The 19,839-nt window shown below is 42.5% G+C and overlaps 1 protein-coding gene across 4 annotated transcripts in view; it reads left to right on the top strand.

The window, feature by feature from the left end:
• Positions 1–19,839, top strand: part of DMD (dystrophin) — a 2,642,350-nt gene that overhangs the window by 2,062,487 nt on the left and 560,024 nt on the right. For all 4 annotated transcript variants that reach the window (XM_056556147.1, XM_056556148.1, XM_056556149.1 and 1 more), the window contains 2 exons: positions 13,137–13,257; positions 19,195–19,463. In XM_056556147.1, coding sequence (XP_056412122.1) covers positions 13,137–13,257; positions 19,195–19,463 — 390 coding nt within the window. The remainder of the gene's footprint in view (positions 1–13,136; positions 13,258–19,194; positions 19,464–19,839) is intronic.

The following is a 19,839-nucleotide window of genomic DNA, read 5'->3' as shown; positions in this document are numbered from 1 at the left end:
ATGACTTTTGAATCTCCACCTCATTGGACCCTCGCCACCATCACAAAATAGAAGCCTTTTTTACACGCACTGAGAGGGAGGACAAAATGACCTACTACAGAGGCATCCTATGTAGTCAGTTGGCCAATGCCTATCGGCGCCATCGTCCATCCTCTCGCAGGTCCGAATAGGTGGGCCCCCTGCGCTCACCTTCCACTGCCATGGCTGCTGGGGATGGGTGGCAGGAACAGTACCAGCTCCATCAGCAGCAGTCTATAGTTACTGATGAGGTAGACCTGGAACAGGACCTGAACCAGCAGGTGGTGGCATACCTTGACATGCCCATGCCAACACACCTTTAAGATCCGCTGGACTTCTGGGCAGCAAAACTTGATTTGTTGCCGCAACCAGCAGAGTTTGCCCTGGAAAAGCTGTCCTACCCGGCAAGTAGTGTGCCATCAGAGCGGCTGTTTAGTGCGGCGATGGTATAGTCACCCCAAGGAGAACTCATATGTCCACGAAAAATGTGGAGAGACCGACCTTTGTGAAGATGAATCAGGCATGGATCAGCCATTTCCACCCACCAATGCCTTATGCATCAGAGTAAATTGACCATGGTGCCACACAAACACAAATATGGATAGTGCCAAACAGATTTAAGGCACTGCTCCCCAGTTACAAACATTCCTCCGCATCAGACCTTTTTTCCCCCCACCTTTGTCACCGGGTACTGGAATTGCCACCCAGGTCACTTTCAGGACTCCTGATGCTGCTGCTGCCACCTCCAGGCTGTCTCATTCAGCCACTATATGGTCTCCTCATGCCTCAGCCACCTCCAGGCTGTGCCATTCAGACACTATATGGTACCCTCATGCTTCAGCCAACTCCAGGCTGTGCCAGTCAGACACTATATGGTCTCCTCATGCTTCAGCCAACTCCAGGCTGTGCCATTCAGCCACTAAATGTCTCTTCTCATGCTTCAGCCACCTAGAGGCTTTGCCATTCAGCCACTATATTGTCTCCTCATGCTTCAGCCACCGCCAGGCTGTGCCATTCAGACACCATATGGTCTCCTCATCCTTCAGCCAACTCCAGGCTTGCCATTCAGACACTATATGATTTCCCCATGCTGCCACAAACTCCAGGCAGTCATTCAGCCACTATATGGTCTCCTCATACTGATGCCACCTCCAGGCTCTGTCAGTGTGCTGCCATGTGACATGTGACTACTTGTTAAACTTAGTCCTTTGTACCAACACACTGGGGCCCAGGACACTAAAACTTGTTAAAATTTCAATTTAAAAATCCTCAATTTCAATTTAAAAATCTTAAATTTAAATGTAAAAATCTTAAATTTTAATGGTCTTCTCATGCTTCAGCCAACTCCAGGCTGTGCCATTCAGCCACTATATGGTATCCTCATGCTTCAGCCAACTACAGGCTGTGCCATTCAGCCACTATATGGTATCCTCATGCTTCAGCCAACTCCAGGCTGTGCCATTCAAACACTATATGGTCTCTTCTCATGCTTCAGCCACCTCCAGGTGGTGCCATTCAGCGACTATATGGTATCCTCTTGATTCAGCCAACTCCAGGCTGTGCCGTTCAATCACTATATGATCTCCTCAGACACTATATGATCTCCTCAGTATGCTCTCCCCATGCTGCCACAAACTCCAGGCAGTCATTTGGCCACTATATGGTCTCCTCATACTGATGCCACCTCAAGACTCTGTCATTGTGCTGCCATGTGACATGTGACTCCTTTTTAGATTTGGTCCTTTGTACCCACATGCCGGGGCCCGGGACACTAAAAATTTCATTTTCAAAATCCTCAATTTCAATTTCAAAATCTTAAATTTAAATTTAAAGATCTAAAATTGCAATGGTCTCCTCATATTTCTAGCAACTTCAGGCTGTGCATTCAGGCACGATATGGTCTCCTTGTGCTTTAGCCACCTCCAGGCTTTGCCATTCAGCCACTATATAGTCTCCGCATGCATCAGCCACCTCTGGGCCGTGCCATTCAGCCACTATAGGGTCTCCTCATGATTCAGCCACCTCCAGGCTGTGTCATTCAGCCAATATATTGTTTACTGATGCTGCGGAGTCTGGGCTTAAAAAATGTTATGGTAGCACTAGCTACCATAAATCTTCAATTTCAATTTCAAAATTCATCTTTTAACCCCTTAAGGACTTTTTCGTTTTTTCCTCCTTGCCTTCAAAAAATCATAACTCTTCTATATTTTCATCCTCAGACTAGTATCCTTTGTAATGCCATCCTTCACTTCACCATAAAACATATGTCGCAACCAAAAAAATACTATTAGTGTGGGGAAATTAAAAAGAAAACCGCCATTTTGCTAATTTTGGAAGGTTTCGTTTTCACGCCGTACAATTTACAGTAAAAATGACATGTGTTCTTTATTCTTTGGGTCAATACGATTAAAATGATACCCATGATAATATACTTATCTGTTACTGTTGCGCTTAAAATAAATTGTAAACTTTTTAACCAAATTAGTACGTTTAAAATCTCCCTATTTAGATGACCTATAACTTTTTCATTTTTCCATATAAGCGGCGGTATGAGGGCTCATGTTTTGTGCCATGATCTGTGCTTTTTGTTGATACCATATTTGCTTATATGAAACCTTTAATTATTTTTTTTATAATTTTTTTGGGAATAAAATGTTATAAAAAAGCAGCTAGCTTGGACTTTTTTTTTTTTACGTTCACGCCATTCACTGTACGATATCATTAACATTTTATTTTAATAGTTTGGATATTTATGCACACGGCGATACCAAATATGTATATAAAATATTTTTATTTTTTTTACTTTTTTGGGGTGAAATAGGGAAAATGGGACAATTTACGTTTTTATCGGGGGAGGGGGTTTTTCAATTTTTTTAAAAACTTTTTTTTAAAATGTTTTACTTTTATTTTTACACTTTAATAGTCCCCATAGGGGACTATTTATAGCAATCATTTGATTGCTAATACTGTTCAGTGCCATGCATACGGCATAGCACTGATCAATATTTTCGGTCATCTTCTGCTCTGGTCTGCTCGATCGCAGACAAGTGCAGAAGACCCGTGGAAGGCAGCGGAGGCAGGTGAGGTGACCTCCGTCTGCCATTCTGGATCATCGGATCGCCGCGGTAGTGCTGCCGGCAATTCGATCATCGATTTTAGTGACCGTGATGCTGCAGATGCCGTGATCTGTATTGATCACGGCATCTGAGGGGTTAATGGCGGACATCCGTGTGATCGCAGATGTCCGCCATTATCGGTGCGTCCCTGGCTATCAGCAGCCGGGACCTGCCATGCATGACCCGAGCATCGCTCCGATGCTCGCGGTTATGCAAAGGACGTAAATGTATGTCCTGGTGTGTTAAGTATCAGCTCACCGGGACGTACATTTACGTCCCGCGTTAAGGGGTTAATCTCAGGGGTTGTGATGCCCGAGTGTCTACTCATGCTGCTGCCAGCTCCAGGCTGTGTCATTTAGCCACTATATTGTCTCCTCATGCTGCCAACACCCCCACGCTGTGTCATTTAGCCACTATATGGTCTCCTCATGCTGCCAATACCTCCATGCTTTGTCATTCAGCCACTATATGGTCTCCTCATGCGGCCAACACCTCCACGCTATGTCATTCAGCCACTATATGGTCTCCTCATGCTGCTGCCAACTCCAGGCTGTGTCATTTAACCACTATATGGTCTCCTCATGCTGCCGTAACTCCAGGCTGTATCATTCAGCCACTATATGGTCTCATGCTGCCCCCAATTCCAGGTTGTGTCATTCAGCCACTATATGGTCTGCTCTTGCTGCCGCCACCTCCATGCTGTGTCATTCAGCCACTACATGGTCTCCTCATGCTGCCGCCACCTCCAAGCTCTGTGTTTGTGCTGCTCTGCGGCAGTGATTGTAATAGCGATGCCTGTAATCTGTATGTCATACTGAATAACAGTATTATTTCACTACTCCAGCACACTCCATATGCGTGTTAGAACAAAGCAAAGTGTTCTACACACCTATTGAGGCTCTCTGTAGGCCAGAAATAGTTTTTAATATAGATTCACCGCAAAAAAATTCGACCTGAAACAGTTTTTTTCAGAAAATTCGGCAAATCAGCCGAATCGAATTTTCAAAAGTTCTCTTATCTCTACATATAATGCCCCCATAATGTGCCCCTCATCATCCACCAGCAACACCCCCCACCAGCATTAGCACCCTCATCATCCACCAGCAACACCCCCCCAGCAGAAGCACCCTCATCATCATCTACCAGCAACACCCCCCCCCTCCCCCCCTACCACCCTGTGGTAATAGCCTGTGCTGATGGATGATGGGGGTGCTACTGCAGGGGGGGCATTAGGTAGGCAGCATTTTCCCCAACTTAGGAAGGTAGCAGTTTCCCCACATTAGATAGCATAGTTTTCCCACATTAGGTATCCATTGCACAGTTTTCCCACATTAGGTAGCCTTGGCACAGTTTCCCCACATTAGGTAGCCTTAGCACAGATTCCCCACATTAGGTAGCCTTAGCACAGATTCCCCACAATAGGTAGCCTTAGCACAGATTCCCCACATTAGGTTGCCTTGGCACAGATTCCCCACCTGGACAGTGCTACTTACATCTGCCTGCGGGTACTTCCTGGTGGAGTGATGTCATCGCACATGCTGCACAGGATGTCGGCGTCACTCACTGCGTGCACCTCCACCAGAAAGTCCCCACAGGCAGATGTAAGTAGCAGTTTAGTGATGGGGCAAGACTGGTTGCCCCTTCATATGTGCACCAGGTTCCATGTAGCAGTGTTTGCGGAAGTGTGTGAAGTCTTCCGGCATTTAGCCCTGCTTGACAGAAGCAGGGCTAAATACCTTAAGAAGTCAACTGCCCGGTGCCCGGAACTGCATGTCCGGGGTGTTGGGACGATAAATTCCAGATCCCTGATGCTGGCTGCAAAATTTCGTTACGCGAGCTGGGAGTTGGAGACCCCTGCTTTACAGACATATAAATATGATAACCATTTTCTTTCTTTGTTACTATATACATGAAAATAGATATTACAAAACGATGTCATATTTATCATGAAAACATACATTTATTTAGAAAAGTCAAAATTTTTAGACATCAAATAAAAAATACACCATTATAAAAATGCTGTATGACTGAAAATAGTATTGTGTAGTATAGAAAGAAACTTTGTAATCCAAACATTTGACTGTGTTTGACCCAGCTTTTTATCCAACAAAAAATGTTGCACAACATATTATAAGATAACCAAGTAAAAAAAAAAATTGAAATTAAACGCAAATGCTAAAAAGAAAAGAAAAAGAATCTCCTGTGTAAAATAGGAGGGGGAAAAATCAAAAAAGAGGGGGAAAAGGAGATAAAAAGAGAGAAGAAAAGGAAATAAAAAGAGAAAAAGACAAAGAATAAGAAAAACCAAACACACATACGTATAACTTAAAGGGGTACTCCGCCCCTAGACATCTTATCCTCTATCCAAAGGATAGGGGATAAGATGTAAGATCATCGGGGTCTCACTGCTGGGGACCTCCGGGATCTCTGCTGCGGCACCCCACTATCATTACTGCACAGAGAAGACTCGTTCCGTGCACAATGACCAGCGTATCGCTGGTCATTATGCACGGAGCGAGTCTGCTCTGTGCAGAGATCCCGTTACATGGGCTGGAGCCCCTCTTGACGTAACGGCATGCCGCCTCAATACAAGTCTATGGGAGGGGGCGTAATGGCCCTCACATAGACTTGTATTGAGGGGGCGGGCCGTTACGTCACAAGGGGGCGGAGCCGTCATGCAACGATGCTCTGGCCCTTGTATTGCCCGTCATTACGCAGTAATGATAGCGGGGTGCCACAGCGGAGATCCCGGGGATCCACAGCAGATGGACCCCGGCGATCTGACATCTTATCCCCTATCCTTTGGATAGGGGATAAGATGTCTAGGGGCAGAGTACCCCTTTAACCCCTTAAGGACCAGGCCATTTTACACCTTAGGACCAGAGCGTTTTTTGAACATCTGACCACTGTCACTTTAAGCATTAATAACTCTAAGACGCTTTTACCTATCATTCTGATTCCAAGATTGTTTTTTCGTGACATATTCTACTTTATGTTATTGGTAAAATTTTGTCGATACTTGCATCGTTTCTTAGTGAAAAATTCCAAAATTTGATGAAAAAATTGAAAATTTTGCATTTTTCTAACTTTGAAGCTCTCTGCTTGTAAGGAAAATGGATATTCCAAAAAAATTTTTTTTTTATTCACATATACAATATGTCCACTTTATGTTTGCATCATAAAATTTACGATTTTTTACTTTTGGAAGACACCAGAGGGCTTCAAAGTTCAGCAGCAATTTTCCAATTTTTCACAAAATTTCCAAAATCACAATTTTTCAGGGACCAGTTCAGCTTTGAAGTGGATTTGAAGGGTCTTTATATTAGAAATACCCCATAAATGACCCCATTATAAAAACTGCACCCCCCAAAGTATTCAAAATGACATTCAGTCAGCGTTTTAACCCTTTAGGTGTTTCACAGGAATAGCAGCAAAGTGAAGGAGAAAATTCACAATCTTCATTTTTTACACTTGCATGTTCTTGTAGACCCAATTTTTGAATTTTTACAAGGGGTAAAAGGAGAAATTGTATACTTATATTTGTAGCCCAATTTCTCTCGAGTAAGCACATACCTCATATGTCTATGTAAAGTGTTCAGCGGGCACAGTAGAGGGCTCAGAAGCGAAGGAGCGACGAGGGGATTTTGGAGAGTACGTTTTTCTGAAATGGTTTTTGGGGGGCATGTTGCATTTAGGAAGCCCCTATGGTGCCAGAACAGGAAAAAATACCCACATGGCATACCATTTTGGAAACTAGACCCCTTGAGGAACGTAACAAGGAATAAAGTGAGCCTTAATACCCCACAGGTGTTTCACGACTTTTGCATATGTAAAAAAATGTTTTAAAAATGTCACTAAAATGTGTGTTTCCACCCAAATTTCACATGTATGCAAGGGTTAATAGCAGAAAATACCCCCCAAAATTTGTAACCCCATCTCTTCTGAGTATGGAGGTACCCCATAAGTTGACCTGAAGTGTACTACGGGCGAACTACAATGCTCAGAAGAGAAGGAGTCATATTTGGCTTTTTGAGAGCAAATTTTGCTCGGGGGCATGTCGCATTTAGGAAGCCCCTATGGTGCCAGGACAGCAAAAAATACCCACATGGCATACCATTTTGGAAACTAGACCCCTTGAGGAACGTAACAAGAAATAAAGTGAGCCTTAATACCCCACAGGGGTTTCACGACTTTTGCATACGTAAAAAAAAAAAATTATAATTTCACTAAAATGTGTGTTTCCCCCCCAAATTTCACATTTTTGCAAGGGTTAATAGCAGAAAATACCCGCCAAAATTTGTAACCCCATCTCTTATGAGTATGAAGGTACCCCATAAATTGACCTGAAGCGCACTACGGGCAAACTACAAAATGCTCAGAAGAGAGGGAGTCATATTTGGCTTTTTGAGAACAAATTTTGCTCGGGGGGCATGCCGCATTTAGGAAGCCCCTATGGTGCCAGGACAGCAAAATAACCCCCACATGGCATACCATTTTGGAAACTAAACCCCTTGAGGAACGTAACAAGGAGTACAGTGAGCATTTACCCCCCAAATGGTGTCTGTCAGATCTTTGGAACAGTGGGCTGTACAACATTTTTAATTTGCGCAGCCCACTGTTCCAAAGATCTGTCAGACACCAGTGGGGGGTAAATTCTCACTGCACCCCTCATTACATTCCGTGAGGGGTGTAGTTTCCGAAATGGGGTCACATGTGAGGTTTTGTTTTTTTTGCGTTTGTCAAAACCGCTGTAACAATCAGCCAGCCCTGTGCAAATCACCTCAAATGTACATGGTGCACTCACCCTTCTGGGCCTTGTTGTGCGCCCCCAGAGCACTTTGCGCCCACATATGGGGTATCTCCGTAGTCGGGAGAAATTGCATTACAAATTTTTGGGGGCGTTTTTCCCTTTTACCTCTTGTCAAAATGAAAAGTATGGGGCAACACCAGCATGTTAGTGTAAAAAATTTTTTTTTTTACACTAACATGCTGGTGTAGACCCCCAACTTCACCTTTTCATGAGGGGTGAAAGGAGAAAAAGCCCCCCAAAATTTGTTAAGAAATTTCTCCCGAGTATGGCGATACCCCATATGTGGCCCTAAACTGTTGCCTTGAAATACGACAGGGCTCCAAAGTGAGAGCGCCATGCGCATTTGAGGCCTAAATTAGGGACTTGCATAGGGGTGGACATGGGGGTATTCTACGCCAGTGATTCCCAAACAGGGTGCCTCCAGCTGTTGCAAAACTCCCAGCATGCCTGGACAGTCAACGGCTGTCCGGCAATACTGGGAGTTGTTGTTTTGCAACAGCTGGAGGCTCCATTTTGGAAACAGTGGCGTACCAGACGTTTTCATTTTTATTGGGGAGGGGGGCTGTGTAGGGGTATGCGTATATGTAGTGTTTTTTACTTTTTATTTTATTTTGTGTTAGTGTAGTGTTTTTAGGGTACAGTCACACGGGCGGGGGATTACAGCGAGTTTGAGCTGCCGCGCAAAATTTGCTGCATCGCAAACTTGCAGCCTGATACTCACTGTAAGCCCCCTGCCCATGTGAATGTATCCTGTACATTCACAGTGGGGGGGGGGGGGGGGGACCTCCAGCTGTTGCAAAACTACAACTCCCAGCATGCACAGTCCATCAGTGCATGCTGGTAGTTATAGTTTTGCAACAGCTGGAGGCACACGGGTTGGGAAACACTGAGTTAGGAAACAGACAATGTTTCCCAACCAGTGTGCCTCCTGTTGTTGCAAAACCACAACTCCCAGCATTCTCAGGCATGCTGGGAGTAGTAGTTCGGCAACATCTTTAGAGCTAGTAGTTTTGCAACATCTGGAGGACTACAGTTTGCAGACCACTAATACAGTGGTTCCCAATCTGTGCCCTTCCAGATGTTGCAAAACTACAACTCCCAGTATGCCAAAACTGTCCAGGCATGCTGGGAGTTGTAGTTCTGCAACATCTGAAGGGCCAGATGTTGCAGAACTACAACTCCCAGCATGCCTGGACAGTAAGGGCATGCTGAGGATGTGTAGTTTTGCAACATCTGGAAGGGCACAGTGGTCTCCAAACTGTGGACCTCCAGATGTTGCAAAACTGCAACTCCCAGCATACTCAGACGCCAAGGGCTGTCTGGGCATGCTGGGAGTTGTAGTTTACAGGGTCCCTTAACAGCAATGCATGTCGCTTTACGGCGACATGCATTGCTGTAAAGGGCCCGACCGCGGCTGAAGATCTACTCACCTGTCGCCGCCGCCGCCGTCTCCGCCGCCAGGATCCGGGTCTTCAGGGACGAGGTAAGTACCGGGGCCGGTCCCCAGCACTCCCCCGTCCCCCGCCGCGTCCTCCGGTCTTCCTCCCGTCCTCTCCGGACTTCAAGGGGCCGGGCAGGACGGGAGTAAGTAACCGCCCACCCTCCTGCGATTGGTCGGTTAACTAACCGACAGATCACAGGGGATCGGAGGAGGTGGCAGGCTTGCCACCTCGCTCCTAGGCTCCAGCATGGTCCTGGCTGTCTGTGACAGCCGGGATCATGCGAAATTACCGGGCGGTCGGGTCCCAGAGACCCGATCAGCCCGGTATCGCCGCAGATCGCAAGGGCGATTTCCCTTGCGATTTGCGGCGATCGCCGACATGGGGGGCCTACATGGCCCCACTTGGCGTTTGCCCTGGATGCCTGCTGAAGGATTTCAGCAGGCATCCAGTTCCGATCTCTGCCCGGCGAGCGGCAGAGACCGGAAAATGCCATGACGTTGTGGAACGTCATTGGTCCTTAAAGCCCAGGGTGCCATGACGTTCCACAACGTCATTGGTCCTTAAGAGGTTAAAGAGTACCTGTCATCAAACCATATTTTCAAAACAGATTATATTTCTTAACTACTCCTAACACCCCTCCTGCCCTAAAAAAAAAAAAATCAGAGCTTTAAAAAGCTCTTTATCATACCTTTCCCCCTGCGCACATTGTGTGAGCTCCCGGCAGGAGAAAGTGGGCGTTCTCAGGCAGGCATGACGTCAGTGAAGCCTTCGAGAGCTGTGCCCCGCATGTGCCTCGAGTTTAGACTTCTGCAAGTCCGGGTGGAGACCGAAATAACTGTTTGGGAACAGAACAGAGCACCTAGCGGCTGTTTTTTCAATCATATTAAAAACATAGAAAGGTGGAGAATTTTAACAGCAAGTTAATAGCAAAGTGTCTTATAATAACATAAGGAATATTATATTAAAAGTTTAGTTTGGTCACAGGTACTCTTTAACCCATTAAGGACATACGATTTTTTTTCTTTTCTTTTTTTTTGCACTTTCATTTTGCCTCCTTCATCTTCTAATAGCCATAACAGTTTAACACTTAAAAAAAAAAAAAAAATCTACAGACTCATATGACGGCTTGTTATTTGCGTCAACGTTTGTAGATTGTAGTCCACACTATACCAAACAGAGCGTACATCCAGTTATTATTTCCACTCCGATAGAGTTAAGAAACATAGATGTGATTTTTGAATCACTTTTTATTCAATTTTTTCAGCGCTGTGATGTGCCTCTAAAGGACTTGTATGAGACTGCATTTATCCATCACATCTGCATCCTATTGGTAGAGCTTGACACAGGCAGGCATTATCAATAGAAGATCCCTTGCAGCCATGGAAGCAGATCATACCTACACCAATCGACCTTCTCCCCTTGCGCATGATCAAGGGGAGAAGGTCGATTGGTGGGATGATCTGGACCACTGTGAAATCAAACTGGCCCACTGTGAAATCAAACTGGACCACTGTGAAAGCAAGAGGGATGATCTGGACCACTGTGAAATCAAAACTGTTCTATAGCTCAATAAGATGCTACTGTCAACTTTGAAAGGAGGCATATAAAGTGTTAACTGCAACCTTTATCAACAACGGCACCTTGTTACTGAAATCAGCCCCATTGTCCTCTAGGTATGAAGCAGGAACATGCCAGGATCTATTGTGTCCCAGCCAAGGCTCCACAAGGCTTTCCACAAGTCTACGACCCTACCTGAATCCACATTCTGTTAGTGATCTAAGACTAATATCCTCCATAATCCAAACCTTTCACTCTCATCTCTTAGACTGTTCTTGCATTACACCAGTTCTCTAGAATGTCATACCCCAGACAATCAGATTAATTCCCGACATCCACAGATTTCAATGTATCCAAAAAATACATGTTTTCACATAGACCTACCCCTATGTTTTCTTTTCTTTTATAAAATATTCTTCTACACTATTCCTCAGAACCAGACCCTGTCACTCAACAATACCACAATGCAACTTTAGGTGTGCTACCCTGCTTAATTGAACCTTCTTTCCCCAACTTTTCACATATGACCCCCATTCCCCTTATCATAGTCATAGTCAATATTTCCCTCTTTTAACCTACCTTCCCTCTGTAATTTAGGTAATAAAAAACCCTGATGTTTCTTGTGTCAGTAGAAAAATAGACTCAGCAAAATATTGTGCATAATGTATTAACAGAACGGCCACTCCATCCATGAATTTGATTGCACTTCAAAGATATTTTTTATGCCAGAAGTTAGCAAGGTTCATACTTTCTCAGCAGTTGTACACAGAAAATGAGAGGCAAAATTGCAATGCATACAATAAACTGTAATCACCCCTTTCCTTATGTTTGTCTCGCCTGCATTTTTCCTTAATAAATTGTTATGTATTTTAGTGTTTGGGGAAAAAGAAAACAACAAAGATCAGCTTTACAAGCAAGGGAGATCTAAAGTATAGGGGAAAGCAATAGTACATATATATCAAAGTTTAGTTTAGTTGCACTTTTAATGAATACAAAAAGGAATGCAATAAAGTTGTTTAATTTGGCTATGTATGGGTATACCAGAGGTGAGTTTGTGATTTGTCAAACTCATTGCAATATCGCTAGGTTCTTTTTGTGTCTTTTTATAGGACTAATGTTATGCTTGAAGGGTTACCTTAATTTTATCTGATCATTACAATGACCAGTTTTCTTTATTTGTTCTTTGTAAATATTGTATCCATGTAAGAAAGGATAATGCATCTACATCTTCACACAAACACTAAGATGCTGAAGCAGAATGGAAAGCATTATAGTACAGTAGTCAACAATCTAAGATGTTAATCAAGCCTTGGGGTGAGATTTATTACTTAGTATAGGTTTGGCTGTCTCTGCAGTCTCTTTGTGTGTCTCTGTCTTCCTCTGCTCTGAAAACTCACTTTCCCCGCTATCTTACTCCTCACCCTTCTGTTCTTCATAGACTTGTATGGGCAGCATGTAACTAATCTCTCAGTGAGCTGCGATTCTGTCTTATAAATACAGAATTAAATCGAGGGGTCTTTTTATTTTAAGTGTAAATGAATATGTAGGGGGAAGGAGAACAAAAGAGCTTGATAAGTGGAAAAAGAAGTATACTATAAAGTTTATTATATTAATTTGTACTATTGAAATATGCAAATCAGGATGGTAACAATTTACATTTTCTGTGGATAAAATTATTAATTGTATAATATAAGATTGTGCAACTGTTAAATGTAAACTTTGTGCTTCAAAACATACTTTTTTGTGAGATCTCTGCTTGCTGTCAGTAGACATTAATACGGTAGTTTAATGTAAACATGATTGTTTCCATATACCGTAGAGACTGCAAAGCCGCTGAAAAAACAATTGCAGGAAAAGACAAATCAGCAATTGACTCATTACATACAACTATGACTGATCTACAGTATTTCATTACCAATGTGCCCAAATGATGAGTACAGCTGTGATATGAAAGAGTGCAGCTATATGTGCTGTGATGAATGCACTCCACTGTACTGAAGACATGGCAACCACTGTGAAAGGGTCTGAAGTGTTTGGGTACTCATCCATTGCTCTGCTATGATAATTCTATTAAGAGCTCTTGAGTAGTGATGTTCCACATATGACCATCTAGTATTTACTTATGACAAATTTTACCTCTAACATCATCTATTTGAGCTTGTGGAAAGAATGATTTTGTCTTTTTTCTTATAGGTCTTCAAGAGGGAGGTAAAATCCAAGGAACCTGTTATCATGAGTGCACTTGATACTGTGCGTATATTTCTAGCAGAGCTTCCCTTCGACAGACTGGAGAAAATATACCATGAGCCGAGAGGTAATTGAATTGAACACAGCCTTGCTATCACATATTGATGAAGGGATCATGATGTCTTAGAATTTCATGAATTTTCTCAATCCCTATCTCTTTAAATGTAAAGTGATCGCTAAAAAAAACACCAGGTACATACATATGTATGTAGCACATCTCATTAAACTGAACTTGCCGTCTGTCAGCTCAAGTTTTTTCCAGCCAAGTGTTTATCATTTTATTGTCTGTCTTGGTCAAGACCTAAAAGGAAGCGGTCCATGAGCAATGCATGAAAAATAAGAGTATTGACCTCTGCTCCAAATGGTTGGCCCTTGAAAGCCCTCTTCTCCCTCTGCACTGTTATAAGGAGAAGAAGATTTATCGAGACAAAGCTTGAGCTGAAATTTATTGCCAATCCTTTCCTCAAAGGCAGTATATATTTCATTTTCAGCTTTAGTGAACGTCCTTTCAGGTTAAAATAAGTCTTCCATTAGAATCTCTATTTTCTAATAACTACTGAATATGAGAAATTATCTCTATGACATGCAGAGAAATATAGACAAAGCCATTGTTTTAAAGAAGATTTTGCTAAAAATGTGCTCAACCTTAAATGCCTGTCTGTAATATACGGTATCATTATAATCCTCCTTTGTCTTTGCTAATGTATGGCATGCTTGTCTACTTTCAGTAATCATTTTCAAGGAGACCTGAGAGAAATAACACTTTAGGGTGACTCTATTAACAGTTAAATTAGAGTACCCCAAAAAACAGTGCCAGCAGAGTGTCACCACCTTCACTTAAACAGTGCCAGCAGAGTGTACTACTCATCTTCACTAATAAAGTGCCAGCAGATTGCCCCCACCTTCACTTAAATTGTGGCAACAGAATGTCTCCACCTTCACTTGAACAGTACCAGCATAGTGACTCTATTCACAGCGGTAGCAGAAGTATAAATGTGCAATGCCAGCAGTGGATCCCCATCTCCCACCAAACAGTGCCATCAGAGTGCTCTAGAGTGCAAGCCAATCACACTGTAATAGACACCATCAACTTTAACTTATTCAACTGCTAGCCTTTAATTGAGGTTATGTGCGTTAGAACTGTATTGCTACTTTTACTAGCAGTGTTACACACTTTGCAGAGAGAGGGTGTGGAGCCTTATAATCACCTGGTCATCCAATTTTCTGGCTTCACTTTAGCAGTTGAGACTCATAAGTGGGTTACGATTTGTTCACACTATATGCAGTTGTGATGTGTTTTTTCTTTTATTTAACCCACAAAGGGGTACTCCGGTGGGGAAATTTTTTTTTTTATCAACTGGTGCGAGAACGTTAAACAGATTTGTAAATGACTTCTATAAAAAAAATCTTTACCCTTCCAGTACATTTTAGCAGCTGTATGCTACAGAGGAAATTATTTTCTTTTTTAATTTCTTTTTTGTCTTATTCACAGTGCTCTCTGCTGAAACCTGATGCCCGTTTAAGGAACTGTCCAGAGCAGGAGAAAATCCCCATTGCAAACCTATGCTGCTCTGGACAGTTCCTGGCACGGACAGAGGTGTCAGCAGAGAGCACTGTGGATAAGAAAAAAAAGAAATTCAAAAAGAAAATAATTTCCTCTGTAGCAAACAGCTGCTAAAAAGTACTTGAAGAGTAAACATTTTTTAGTAGAAGTCATTTACAAATCTGTTTAACTTTCTGGCACCAGTTGATTTAAAAAAAATGTTTTTCACCAGAGTACCCGTTTAAGGACTCAGCCCATTTTCACCTTAACCCCTTAAGGACCAGGGTTTTTTCCATTTTTGCACTTTCATTTTTTCCTCCTTACCTTTAAAAATCATAACTCTTTCAATTTTGCACCTAAAAATGCATATGATGGCTTATTTGTTGTGCCACCTATTCTACTTTGTAATGACATCAGTCATTTTACCCAAAAATCTACAGCAAAATGGAAAATAAATCATCGTGAGACAAAATTGAAAAAAAAAAACGCCATTTTGTAAATTTTGGGGGCTTCTGTTTCTACGCAGTACATTTTTCGGTAAAAATGAAACATTCTCTTTATTCTGTAGGTCCATATGATTAATATGATACCCTACTTATGTAGGTTTGATTTTGTCCTACTTCTGAAAAAAATCATAACTACATGCAGGAAAATTTGTACGTTTACAATTGTCATCTTCTGACCCCTATAACTTTTTTATTTTTCCGCATATGGGGCAGGATGAGGGCTCATTTTTTGTGCTGTGATCTGAAGTTTTTAGCGGTACCATTTTTGTATTGATCAGACTTGTTGATTTTTCATGATATAAAAAGTGACCAAAAATATACTATTTTGGACTTTGGAATTTTTTGCGCGTACGCCATTGATTGTGTGGTTTAATTAATGATATATTTTTATAAATCGGACATTTCCGCATGCGGCGATACCATATATGTTTATTTTTATTTACACAGTTTTTTTTTTTTTAAAATAGAAAAGGGGGATGATACTTTTAATAGGGGAGGGGAGAATTGATCTTTATTCTCTTTTTTTTTTTTGCAATGTTATAGCTCCCATATGGGGCTATAACACTGCACACACTGATCTTTTACATTGATCACTGGTTTCTCATAGGAAACCAGTGATCAATAATTCTGCCGCTTGACTACTCATGCCTGGATCTCAGGCACTGAGCAGTCATTCGGCGATCGGATACCAGAAGGCAAGGTAGCAGACCCTCCTCGTGTCCCAGAGCTGTTTGAGATGCCGCAATTTTGCCGTGGACATCCCGAACAGCCCCCTGAGCTAACTGTCAGTGATTTGCTTTCACTTTAGACGCGGAGTTCAACTTTGAGCGCCGCGTCTAAAGGGTTAATAGCGCGCGGCACCGCGATCATACCCACAGGTACCGGCCATTGTTAAATGCCGGGCCCAACCCGCTATGACGTGGGGCCACATCGTGGCCCCGCATTATAGAAAGGGAAAGGACTCAGGACGTACCGGAACGTCCTTGGTCCTTAAGAGGTTAAGGACTCAAAACAAATTTCCTTTTTGAACTTTCATTTTTTCCTCCTCCCATTTTAGAAATCATGACAAGTTCAATGTTGCACCTACAGACCCATATAAGGGCTTTTGCATCACCAATTGTACTTTGTAATGACATATTTTATGACATAATCTGCGGTGAAACGAAAAAAAATTGGGGGGGGGGGGAGTTTATTGCGGTGTCTAAATTGGGAGAATCCACTGCCGGTTAGCTCAGCATAGCTGTTCGGGACCACAGCAGTGAAATTGTGGCATCCCGAACAGCTGAGAGGACAGCAGGAAGTGTTTTGCCTTCTTCACAGCTGTCCGATCGGCGTTTGGTTGCTCCAAGCCTGATCTCCAGACTTGAGCCATCAAGCGCAGAAAACACTGATCAATGCATTCCTATGGCTGTCACGCCCCCTCCCGTAGGCTTGCATTGAGGGATGGAGCGTAATGTCACACGGGGGCGGAGGCGTGACGTCACACGCCGCCGGCCCGGTGGTCGCCTGTAATCAGTCCCGGAGCGAACGCGCTCCGGGGACTGATTACAAACGGGGTGCCGCGTGCATGATCCCGGGGGTCCCCAGCAGCGAGACTCCCGCGATCAGGCATCTTATCCCCTATCCTTTGGATAGGGGAAAAGATGTGTAAGCACCGGAGAACCCCTTTAAGGGGTTAAAGTCTTGTAAATATTATATGAATAATGGTTGGGAACGAATGTTTTTTTTTTTTTTTACCACCTTTGGTGGTTTATTGTTTGCATATATATTACCCTCCAACCATTGGTCTCCTTTTCTGAATTGTTGAAGTAGATTTCAGTGGCTCCTCATAGATTTGCACAAACTAGAAATGTAGTTATGCCAACAAGATGTAATTAATTGTTGACACCAATGATCTCCAGGAAAAAAAAGACGTATATGTGCAACACAGTGTTGGCAGGTGTTTAACAGCAATATGCCAGTATCTCAGAACGTTCTCTAGCATATGTTCAGAAACTTTGTGACTTCATGCAATATGAATTGCTTCACATGGTGATTACCATCCATCCATTATGTATCCATTATGTCACAAACAATAATTAACAACATGCCAGTCTGCTGTACCCGTGTGTGGTCTGGGGCTAACAAAATGAAAGCTAATTTACAGTGCTCCATAATAATGGGTTAGAATGCCTCAACAGGGGTCCAAATATCTGCATAATATTATTAAAGTAAAATTATAGTTTATCAACAGATTTCATCTGTATAGGAACAGAAAACAGTTTAGAATCTGTGATTCTTTGACAAAAAGGAAACTCAGAGAGAGTATTTTCTTAAGAATTCTAGAATATACAGAACATTTATGGAAGAAACTGAAGGTCAACTTTCTGTTGATTAATTTTGTAATATTTTATTGTCTTTACAAGGGACTCATGAGAACAACTGACATGGAAAAGGACTTAGGAGTCTTAGTTAGTAGTAAATTTAACTGTAGTGACCAGTGTCAGGCAGCTGCTTCAAGGGCAAATAAAATCATGGGGTGCTTCAATAGGGGCATAGATGCCCGCAACATGGAAATAATTCTACCACTGTACAAATCACTAGTCAGACCACACATAGAATACTGAGTACAGTGCTGGGCACCAGTGTACAAGAAAGATATAGTGGAGCTGGAGAGGGTTTAAAGACTGGTAACCAGAGTAATATGGGGAATGGGAGGACTACAGTACCCAGAAAGATGATGCTATGTTCACACAGCGGAATTTCCATGCTGGAAAATTCTGCTTAGAAATTCAAAATACTACTTAAAAATGTAATGCACATTGAATGACATGGGGATTCTGTTGTCCCATTTATACAGCAGAATTTTCACTGCAGACTCTTGTCTTTATTTAACCTTTATAGGTTTTTTTAACCTATGAAGCTATGTAACCATGTAAGATCACCAAAGCCTCTGCTTCCCACAAAGCACAAACCTTAGTAACATAGATTCAACCTATATCCCTACTGTGTTGATCCAGAAGAAGGCAAAAAAAAACTTATAAGGCTGATGCCAATTGCACCATATCAAGGGGAAAAAAATTCCTTCCTTGGAGACTCCCGTGGATATTACAAATGAAGGGATGCCATGCTAACAGCAACACCTGGCCAACTCCTGTGCACAGGAACTGCAGCACAGCTTAGGGTGGGTTCACACTACGTTTTGTCCCATACGGGAGCGCATATGGCAGGAGGGAGCTAAAAGCTCGCGCTCCCGTATGTAACCGTATGCGCTCCCGTATGTCATTCACTTCAATGAGCCGACCGGAGTGAAACGTTCGGTCCGGTCGGCTCATTTTTGCGCCGTATGCGCTTTTAAACCGGACCTAAAACTGTGGTCAACCACGGTTTTAGGTCCGGTTGTAAAAGCGCATACGGCGCAAAAATGAGCCGACCGGACCGAACGTTTCACTCCGGTCGGCTCATTGAAGTGAATGGCATACGGGAGCGCATACGGTCACATACGGGAGCGCAAGGTTTTAGCTCCCTCCTGCCGTATGCGCTCCCGTATGGGACAAAACGTAGTGTGAACCCAGCCTTAGTTATAGTGAATGGAGCCATCTGCATCCCCCCCCCTCATTTGCCCATTTAGTATTCATTCTCAGGATCGGTAGAGGTCCCAGAGGTTGGACCCCACCACTATAGCAATATGCCAACACTTTATAAAATGGGAATAGCCTTTTAATTCAATTGATTCAGATTAGTACTTAAAATTAGTAGTAAGTAGGTCAAAGTTTATCATCCAGAAAGACATTTTCCCATTTCAGAATATCATGACTGTTACGTTATATGGATCCTTTTATCTTTTCTCCTCTTTATGGAGACCTTTTGATACAGACTGTGTGAATTCTCTGTTAAATTAGTTTTTGCTCGGTGATGCTATATGATTGGGCATGTACTGTAAAATGGTAAATGTAAATTACTTTTCATTTTCCAGAACATCACGTAGAAGAACAGTCCAAGAATGTCAGCAGAATCCTGCAGAAGCAGGTTGATGATGTAAGAAATGAGTGGGACAAGTTAAACGTGGGATCACTTGAGTGGCAGAAAAAATTAGATGATGCACTTGAAAGACTGCAGGAGCTCCAGGATGCAATGGATGAACTGGACCATAAACTATGTCAAGCTGAGGCCATGAAAGGGTCCTGGCAGCCAGTGGGAGATTTGCTGATTGACTCGCTACAAGATCATATAGGAAAAATCAAGGTCAGTTCATTACAGCAAATTTCTATTGCAGGGTAATGTTTCCTTCAAAAAAAAAAAAAAAAAAAAGCAGCTACTTTCAAGATCTATCTTAAGTTTTTATGATATGGTTTAGTCCTTGAGTAATTTCTAGAATAAAACTGCACTTAAATAAAAACTATAAGAATTTAAACCATTTTGTTTGCATAAAAATAAAAAATTTTCATGTCTCAGGTTATCCTACAACAAAAAAAAAAAATATTAGGTTAATTTTAAAAAGAACCATGTTGATAAATGTTTTATTCAAATTTATATTCCAGTGAAAAGATATGACATTTACTTTATATAGTGTGGTTCCACTTGGTGTTCAAAATGTATAGTACAGTGCACATCCACCTAT

This window comes from Hyla sarda, chromosome 2 (assembly GCF_029499605.1).
Source record: "Hyla sarda isolate aHylSar1 chromosome 2, aHylSar1.hap1, whole genome shotgun sequence".
Classification (NCBI taxonomy): Eukaryota; Metazoa; Chordata; class Amphibia; order Anura; family Hylidae; genus Hyla; species Hyla sarda.
Note: the sequence above shows the minus strand (reverse complement) of the source record. Positions and strands in the feature narration are given on the sequence as shown.